We start from the raw sequence: 10,642 nt of genomic DNA on the forward strand, positions 1-10,642 counted from the left end.
AAAATAAAATACGATACAAATTAAAACTTATGTACGTAAAGGGGAACAAAACATATCTTACAAGATAGTAAATAACATGCAGCTTAAGCTACTAAGCGTTAATTATGGATTTTGCTACACCTTTACTACTCGTTTATAATGAAAATGGATATTATTTCGTAATTCACGATAAATTAATACTGACTTTTAACAATTACAAAATTTAATTATAATGAAACATATTTTCGTTTTGTACGAACTACAAAAAAATACTATATTTTTATATATTATCGCATAAAATCACACTTAATAACATGAGGACTATACCTTTATAGAGATTTTTGATTAAATGTTAACTAGCTATTTGGTCTCGATAATAAGTGAATATATTTTTCATAATTTTGAATGATATGAAAATATTTAGCTACAATTCTAAGTTTGGCATTGGATGAAAATTATGTACAAGAGTTATTTATAAAATGCTGACAACCTGGCAGGACTACAATACTAACATTATAAACAACAATTTTTATTCAATTCATCGATTTTACTTTCGTACAAAAATAAAAATATTGAAATAGATCGCTCTAAACGGTGATAACCCTGTGTGGTAACGAAAGAAAGAACTGAATGCCAGTCCGATGGAAAACGCAAGAGTGGGGGTGGAGATCGTCGGGCAGTACGCTTGCACGTTTGAATATGGTAGTTATAGCTTATTACCAGACAGACAATACGAGATAAATTTAAAAGTTTATTTTTGGAAAATTTATTATGTTTTGTGAAAAGTTTTGAAACAACGTTGTTGTTTATGATGTTATTTATGGTTGAAGAAATATTATTTGCACCGATGAATGTTATCTCTTGGAACGGCTTATCCTTTCTATTACAATACAGTAATAATACCATTAACACTTCTTTTACTCAAAGCATACATGGATTTAACGCGCTTGATCCATCGTACGAGTCTTCGGTGCGTTACAATGCTTTTTCTGAATTCTACTTCAATACTACGTAAATTTTTTAACAGCAGATACTTCGTAAAATACCGACTGCAGAATCTTTGCTTACTAATTCAACAAAGTTGGTTCCGCATAAAGATTGTCAAGTTTAGAATTAAGTGCCAATGCGAAAAAGTGTTAAAATGAACTGTTTGCACTATACAGATAGCACGTGCGTTACCGAGACGGCTCACTCTTTTGTCGTATTGTATTCCAAAGATGAAGCGAAAATACGAATCGGTGCAAATAATATTTCGCCAACTATAATAGTATAGTCATGCGTGGTTGTTAGTATTTCACATTAATAACCTTGTATAATCCTACGGCATTTTTTAGCTATTTAAAGTTCTTATAGTATTAGCACTATCAGCTTATTTCACATTGTACAAAAATGAGATATCCTTATAAGAAATGTGAATAACACATAAGATACGACGACGACACATTTACATTTTAGGAGTTTGGGGGTGACATTGAGAGACAAAAATTATTGTCATCTTTTGTGGATTTTTCGCTTGGTAACATAATCTTTCAGACAGTATTATACGTATAATATATGTGACAGCCTAATTATAGGTAACAATGTACCAGAATTCTTAGTTCTATTTGTACTACTTACACCATAAATATTACTGGCCAACATACACCAAAAGCAACGCGATATTTATTTAAAAATTACTTATAAACAATATAAAAATATGTATTACAATAATAAGGTTTAAAAAAAATACTATACAAAATTATGCATATTTAATTTTTTAATTACATAATTCTGACGTTAGCGATGCCTACAACACGAATAACACAATATATGTACCATACACAATATATCACTAATGGCCGAAATAGGATGTTCCAAATGAGTCGATAAATGTCTTCAATAGGTACAATAAGTGGAGTAATGGAGTGGTTAAATCCACCACATATGAATTAATAAAAATTTTCCAATTCCAGATTTCCGGAAATGATCGTAGGTTAATAAAAGTATGTACAATATCCGCATTTGTTATAACAAGCTACTGCTTGTAGGCTATTAAAAATATATTTACTTTGGTTAATTATCTATTGCATTTAAAAAAATGTAATAGATAATTCATTTTCTATTGCATTTAATAATAATTATACATAAGAACAATTCTTGTGGCGCCGTGTAAAAACACGGCGCCACTAGAATTAGTAGAGCTATTTTAACGCAGGGGGGTCACCTCTCACGTCCCGCAATCCGCGCGCTGTAAAGTAATATGAATAAAATAAGAACAGGCGTAGAGTGAACAGGAGTGTCATGTCGTTAAACTACTGGGCAATTTGCAAATTTTGGGATAAATGTGAATTTTATTAATCTAGTAATAGGACTTCAGTTAAAAACAAAAATTTAGCAGGTTCTCTGTAGTGCCTAATAGAAATATCTCCATATAAAAATTATGTGCAAAGTTAGATATTTTATTCTGAAATAATTCGTTTTAGACTTTTATTTTCGCCTGTTTTCAGGATGTTATATGATCAGGTAATACATCCTATCGTGTTATACATTAGTACATTCTTTAATTAATATGCTTAGGTTGTATCTTATATTTTTTGTGAGACCGTTATTTAACAGTAAATACCTAAATCATTTGATCTAACAAACAGTATTTACCGCTTCTCCTCCAGTGACTCGCCTTAAAAATCCAACTTCAGTTTCCTAGGTCAATACTGTAGATTAGGCATTATGGTTTGTATTAGTGCTGGCTGATTGAATGTAGGTTTGTATTTAGAATTATAATATGTATATAAAAAAGTAGTATTGTAAAAAAATAATATCTTGGTTGTTCTAGAAAAAGCTTCGAACTGAAAACACGCAGTAAAGTTTTATTTACGAATATAATCCACCTCGTTTCTCATTAAAAAGTGCCTCTCGCTACGCCATCTCACGACTACGCCCTTTACAAGTGGTGGAGGCGCCAGGTAGCGGAGCGAGAGGCCCTTTACAGTACTTAGTTTTTATCTTAAGATGCAGTAAAACTATTTCCGAAAATCAGGAATTCAAAAAAGTGCTTAATAATATTTGACGGTTTTAACCACTCTATGTCACTCCTTGTAGACGTATTATGTACTCATTTGGAACACTCTATTCTGACCATTTTATATCACACAAACTATGTACCTATATGACTATATTATATTATGCACTTAATAAAGCCATATTTTTGGTTTAAAAGGACCCAAATCAATCAAATTATATATTTAAAATGACCAGCATTTTGTGAAATTAAATTAATATTAATCTGATACAGGGTGATACGGTGATACGTAAAAAATAATAGATTATCTACACGCTTTTTTTGTTCATAGTCAAATCGCTCCATTCTAATGGCACTGTGTATTTGAAATTACGAATATTCCTTTTTAAGTACGACTAAACATTGCACAGTCACTTAAACTAACATTAATACTAGGTATTTTCATTATAGGACAACAAATTTATGTCGCCTCCAGACTGAGTACAGTCGATTTCCTAAGATACCTGATCCCCTAACCGACTTATTTGGTTCTGATTAGATCAATGTGAAGAAAGGTATTAAAGAAACCTTTATTGTGTGAGCCGTAAAATTCATTTTGATTCACTTATTGTATAATAACGGAATGACGTTTTAAAAAACTTTTTAAGCGATTTTGATCTTTAATTCCTGTACGGTTTGTCGTTAGAGGTTTAGTCAGGGCCGGAGATGGATAGTGGGTTAAAACCTAATCAACCCGCCCGGATTTTAACCGGATTCTTAGCCAAAAAGCCGCGTTTTAAGCCATTTCTGCTCAAAATCGTGGGCTGAAACGGCGAATACGGATTTGGTATAATTCCATACTTATTACAAATTTCGATGTACAAAATCTTTTTTAGATGAAAAATTCGATTTATATCAAATCGAATCGTCTGGATTAGATAGAATCGACTTTTATTCAAATATATGATTTATACTCGATTTGTAACAAGTATTTTAGTTGTAAATAGTTTTTGCCCTCGATTTTGGACATTAATGGGTTTTAATACGATTTAACAAAGCGCATCTCTATTAAGGAATACTCTCGTCGTGTTTTATTCAAAGGAAAGTCGGTCTTCGTCATTTGTCCAAGAGAAAGTCGGTCTAAATTTGAATTCTGTCAGTGTGGTGAGTCTGCCTCATGGCCAGTCAATCCGCTGGTCATCATACACGGAGGCTGGACACGACAATTACATTTATATAAACACAAATTTTAACCAAAGAGCTGGAACGCCTTTACACTTTATTATTAATTGCGTAAGAAGGCTCTCAGAACGAAAAGGTCGTCGGTTAGAGGGCCATGTATTATAGGATATCGACTGCACCAATTTTTTTATATTTCAGAGGGTATTTATAATAATGACATGTTACAACTAACGTAAAAGCAAAAATACATTTTGTGACTTCAATTCCAGAATAACTAAATTGAAATTGCACACATTAAAGCGTGCAGAGTTCATCATTTCAATTTGTAATACCCGTTTTTGTCATCACTAAGCTCTTCATCCTTCAAAATTCTTATAAATTCATCATCATAGATTATGTAATAAACGTGGTAAAAATCTCATAAGCAATTTACTTGCATGCGACATGAGAACAATTAGTACAATTTGTTAAATAATCTATGACAATAATAATCCTCAAATAAAGCAACATTTAAGCTGCTAATTGAAAAGCAGCATATGTTCGAAAGCTCCGTGCCGATAAAAGCTTATCTTTTTTACCAAACTTCGCATTTACGATCAGGATTCATTTTTGACCCTAGGGGACATTTGAATTCTTTAGAAAATTCTTTTAGGTTTGATATGGGACCGATTACTCTATATTTAGCGATCGTATGGTCGTCTTTTTCTATTTGCATTTTCGTGGATTCCTTCGTCATTGCAGAACACCACACCTAAAATGAAAATATAAAATATTTCATTAACCATTCTATAAATAAAAATCACACAGTAAAATAATACCAACGTTAACGAATGTTAACAGTCAAATAGTTCTTACGTACAAGAACGATAAATCCAAAGATGGCGCTGTCCAAAGTGGGTTTATTTTTCAAGAGAATAACTTTACCTGAGCAAAAGATATGAAAAATAGCTGCCGATGGTTGTACTTGAGACCGGGCAAAGTGTGATTCACTTCTGCTTGCCTGCTGTAATCCAAATATGCATGGAAGGAGGCTTTTAAGCCACCGTTGTCGGCTATATTTTCACCTGAAATAATATTTTTTTCGTCAACCAGTGTTCTGTGTAAGTACAAGAGTAAATACAAGCAAAATACAAGATGTAATAAAGTGCACTGACCTATCCCTCAAATATTAGTCATCAGTAGATCTACAAAAAAGTTAACGTCACGATATTTAATCCTCAATACGTTTATTGACCAATAGCAAATTGGAATTATAAGGCTGTCTTTAAGTGTACCGTTAAATTAATCCTTATTAAAAAAATCATTTCATGGTGTGGTATTTTTTCTTATAATATTAAGTGACGCGATAAATAATAATAAATTAAAGTCTTCGCTATCTTTTGCCACTCCGAGGTTACCGACTTACTCATCTTACTCATACATCGACTTACTCATGGGCATCCGTCTTGCTAAGATTTTTTCTCCAACAAGATAATTAAAAAAAATCAAAGTAATCAATGCCGTAAGTGTTATGTCACGTTTAAGAATAAACTATTTTTTTATTTATTTATATTACAGATACTATAAATAATACTTAGATATTTTTAATTAACAAAGTAGGCATGTACGCTAACATACCGAAATTGGAGCTGTAGCGTGCTATTAAGTTTTCTAATTCTGAATACTTTTCTATTAAACATTTATCTGCTACCTGTACATTTGACAGTACCTACTGTCGTTAGAAACTACGTACAGTAACTAGCATCTATAAACACCGTCAATTCATGGTAACATGAATTTAACCAGATGCAAATCAATGCGTATAAAACGCGTTGTGACATTTACATATACGCAAGAACGCACACACGCTCAAGTGTAACACGCACGCAAGTGCTGATATTGACATGAAAAGTTTTATATCTCCAATGATTAAACAATAATAACCTCAGTACAGACTACTAAAACACCGGCCTCAAAAGTTATTTGATTTTATATAATAAATAGATAAGTTTTGTTGAAATCGGTTACCGGAAAGTGCGCGAAACCGGTTTCATCCCCAGCCTTAGAGGTGGAATATTATCTTCAAATTTAAATGGAACCACTACTGAGGTACCCTCTTTCCAACAAAAAAAGAATTATCAAAATCTGTTAACAAAGGTTTTATCGCGTAACACATATACAAAAACAGTCGAATTGGAAACCTCCTCCTCGGTGGGTTAAAATCAGGAAATCACCCTTCTAGCCACCATCATGTCACAGATCTAATACATCACACATGTTTTCGTGGGTGCGTAAGCCCTAAGGTTACTAGCATTCTAAAAACTGACCTAAAGTCTGTTTCCCGTTTAAATGCTGCCCTTCCTCGTTGTACGCAGTGTATTGCTTCTGGATACACTCCGCTCGCTTCTTGAAACGACTGACCGTCTCGTTGTTCCACCATTGGTTTAGGTTGCCATATCTAGAAGAAAAACTAAACTGTAATACAAAATATATAGCGGCATCTCTAACATTCGAGTCTTGAAAATGTTAGCGACGTTGTAAAGCATGACTATTCAAATTTTTAGTTCTTCTTTTGACCGCTAGAGGCGCTGCACGATTTGCTATCTCGTTACTTCGAACTAATATCAGTGTAGAATTATGGATGGCTATAAGTTCTGTATTATTATCAGTGATCAGAATCGAGCGAGTTAATTTAGCTTAACTAAAGAATGATGTGGACATTCTCTTCTACAAATTCTTGACATTGTTTTTTGATTTGGTCGAGTATTACTTATTTCACAGTTAAGTGGTCAATCGGACGTAGAACGACCTTCTGAGAAGACCTCTCAGAACTACGTCCGATTGACTACTTAACTGTGAAATAAGTAATACGCGACCAAATTAAAAAACAATGTCAAGTATGAAAATTCATTCGCATTATACGTCGTATAATTTGGCGAGTATTATTTATTTGACAGTAATTGTTTCGGACGGACATCGGACGGAGAACGATAGCGCCATCGCGTAGGCCGGATTACAATGAATATGAGTATTATTTGAAATGAAATTAAATATTCTTTATTGCACATTAAAAATTACAATGATAAAACAGAATAGTAATGTAAGTATCACAGAGTAAGATAATGTACATTAGGCGACCTTATTGCTGAGTAGCAATTTCTTCCAGGCAACCATAGGACATTAACAGTTGAAATGGGGGGCGCAACCAAAGAATATCTTGTAATGAAAGTGGTTATAAATAAGTACACTACTCATCAATAAATATATAAACAATAATATTAAATACACACATTATTAAAATAAATACACAAATAACATAATAATAATAATTAAATACTTTTGTAAGAATGTATTTATTGAAATTTGAGTGTACATTGGCGACAAATTATAATTTCCTATTAAGTACTTGATACAAATTATTGTCTCAAAAAATAATATTGTACTTGTGTTTCGACAGGTAGTAACGTATTTAAATACTTTAACCATTAAAAAAAGAAACATAAGTCAAATTACATTTTGGAATGTTTAGAAAATAAAAAAGAAATTTTATACGCGTTGATGACGAAATGTGTATGTCCATACTTAGAAAACGTTCATGCCTTAGGTAAATTAACTCTCTAAATTCCCGATCCCTGATTATTATCTATTTACGAGTATCTTTCAAGATGTCAAGGACAGGGTTTTCTCCAAATCTCGATTCCCAGAGCTTATTTTATCATCTTACCTGTCGTACTCCCGACCTTGGTCATCAAAAGCATGCGTCAGCTCGTGTCCCATGACGACCCCCATGGCGCCGTAGTTAACGCTCTTGGGGTTATCCCCATCGTAAAATGGCAATTGCAGTATACCAGCCGGGAAGACTATTTGGTTCTTTGTCGGGGTGTAGTAAGCGTTTACAGTTGATGGTGTCATTCCTGGAGAAAATGGAACCTTAGGTAATTTAAATATAAAAATTATATTCCATATCGAGTTCTTAGGTTTTCGCGATTATTACACATAGGAAATGAAACTATTTTTGCGGATTTAAATCGCGTATATTTGTTTTTTCAAACAAACCAACGTTCCAGGCCCTTTACAGCAACATAAGCCTCCTCCGAAGATTTCCAGGCTAGCCGATTGGATGGGACGTGCATCCATCGGTTACCAGTCGCTTTTACCAGGTCATCCATCAATCTAGTAGGGGACCGTCGCACTGAACGCCTTCCGGTTCATGGTCTCCATTCGAGAATCTTTCTGCCCCAACGGCCGTCAATTCTACGAGCTATGTGCCCTGCCCATTGCCACTTCAACTTGCTAATCCTTTAAGGTATGTCGGTGACTTTCATTCTTCTACAGATCTCCTCATTTCGGATTCGATCACGTAGTGAGATGACGAGCATTCCATTCCATTATTCCAGTTTTATTATTGAAGATTTTTTAAGGAGTGGAAGCTGTAGTAGAACTTAATAAATGAAAAGTTTGTGGAGTCCTTTGCTCTCGAGTGAGAATTAGTGCATCGGTCGCATCCGTTAGCACAGAAAGAGATAGAAGATTTTAGTTCGGAGATGTCTATATAAACTGGTTGGTTAAAGTTCCAACTTGTCCGCTATTGCGCTTTAGGTACGAATTAGTAATGCCTCGGTCACTGCTACATGAACTCTGTTGTAATTTAATCGTTTCATAATCATCATCATCATCATCATTAACCCATTTATATGTGCCATTGCTGGTCACGGGTCTCCTCTCAGGCGGTCTAGGCTAATATGGGTAGCAGGAGACCTTACAGGTTTTCCGAGGATTGTGAACGTTCTTCGATGTGCAGGTTTCATCACAATGTTTTTCTTCACCGGAAAGCTCTTGGTAAATTTCAGATTAAATTTCGCAAAGAAAATCCGAGAAACTCGAAGATGCGAAACCGGATTCGAACTCAAGGCCTTTGCTAAAAATCAGTGTTTTGTTATTGCATGTTCTGCATTTATAGACTCTAACATCTTGGAAACGGGGTTAATGAACTTTTAAAGATTTGATGAGGAAGAAAAGTCAGGTGTAAGAATAGTTTAAAATGATGTAGAACTAATGGAAATAAATATAACATACAGGACCTGTGCGAAACGTTGATTTGTTTGAAAAACAAATGTACGCGATTTAAATCCGGAAAAATAGTTGCATTTCCTATGTGTGACAATCGCGAAAACTAGAACTCAATATAAATATGACATGTTAAGGTTACAATTGTTCCACGTGGAACTGAGTACATGGAACTGCTGGGCATAAATAGCTTGATAGGCAAATAGGTCAAACATTAGAGCCACAGCCACTTCTTTTTACTCATGCTACGGATAAATTGTTGTGGAAATTTTCGCAGATCGATCCTTTCGTTACGGTGACCAATCTCTTTCATAACGACGACCGATATCTTTCGATACGTTGCGGTCAAAATTTCTATCATGGTGACCATTAAATTTGTTTCTGAACCTACAAGTAATAAGTAGGCGGGGCTGCGTCGAGACGCACAATCGCCGAATCAACGTGAAAAGTTTATATAAATCTATTTCGTTATGGTAAATGATCTCTTTCATTTATATTACGGTTCATATATTTGTATTCGAAATAAATTTTTAACAATTATCTTTCGAAGTTAATGTTATGGAAGTGAGAGTGGAGCCAAAACTAATAATAATAATAATAATTCTTTATTTTAAACAGAAACGTTACATGTCATTGTAAGGCCCTGACTTCCGAGCTAGGTTCAATGACCTGTGTTACGGAAATCAGTGTCTTCTCTCATAATTAGTTACATTTATTTATTTCTGGCAGTTTATATATCTGCTATTTATGTAATGTCTGAAAACTGGTTCCTGTAACGCTGAGTTACTTAAATTATCACATTATAATTGAAATAATATGTGGAAGTAATGTGACAACTTTAGTATGTCACTGGATTTCGTATTGAAAGAAATGTTGAGCAGGCTTAAGTTTCTTTATATCGTAATTCAACTATTAATTCACGTCTATTGCACCATGAACGAATAAAGACAATATCTAAGATTGTTCCTGTTTCTCTACACATGTCTTCTCAACTACCTTGCAAGAACAACCTAATATAAGATTATCAATGTAAAACACTCTTACCCCATTTAGTTTTATTCACAGGCTGATCGAGTTTCCTCAAGTCTTTCTTAAGACTGTACTTGTTGAAGTTGATGTTGTTCTCGAAGTACCTATTAGGATGTACTTCTAGCTCCTCGTATTGGTTATCCAGTTCGTTTTTGTCCAGGATATAGTCAGGAAAACCTGGGATAAGATGAATAATTGTGTCATTTGATAATTTACACTGTACTCCGTCAAATATAGCATGATTAGAAAAACAGGTCGGCAAAATTAAGGCGACGTAAATTTGCAGCAGCGTTCTACACATTATATTTATTTAAATATAAAAAGAGAATCATTTTACATATTTATGTTACCACAACTGACATGATGAAGTTCCGTCCGACGGAAAAACGTTTGTGTTGAGATACATCGAAAGCTAAGTTAATCAAGTAA

At 33.9% G+C, this 10,642-nt stretch overlaps 1 protein-coding gene across 2 annotated transcripts in view; it reads right to left on the reverse strand.

Moving 5' to 3' along the window:
• Positions 1-499: 499 nt before the first annotated feature.
• The window catches only part of LOC113228187 (endothelin-converting enzyme homolog), a 129,740-nt gene continuing 119,597 nt past the window's right edge, over positions 500-10,642 (reverse strand). For both annotated transcript variants that reach the window (XM_026461423.1, XM_026461422.1), the window contains 5 exons: positions 10,229-10,390; positions 7,842-8,031; positions 6,445-6,575; positions 5,063-5,202; positions 500-4,889 (listed from right to left, as the gene is read on the reverse strand). In XM_026461423.1, coding sequence (XP_026317208.1) covers positions 4,713-4,889; positions 5,063-5,202; positions 6,445-6,575; positions 7,842-8,031; positions 10,229-10,390 — 800 coding nt within the window. In that variant the 3' untranslated portion in view covers positions 500-4,712. The remainder of the gene's footprint in view (positions 4,890-5,062; positions 5,203-6,444; positions 6,576-7,841; positions 8,032-10,228; positions 10,391-10,642) is intronic.

This window comes from Hyposmocoma kahamanoa, unplaced genomic scaffold (genome assembly GCF_003589595.1).
Source record: "Hyposmocoma kahamanoa isolate Upper Pololo Valley unplaced genomic scaffold, ASM358959v1 224, whole genome shotgun sequence".
Classification (NCBI taxonomy): Eukaryota; Metazoa; Arthropoda; class Insecta; order Lepidoptera; family Cosmopterigidae; genus Hyposmocoma; species Hyposmocoma kahamanoa.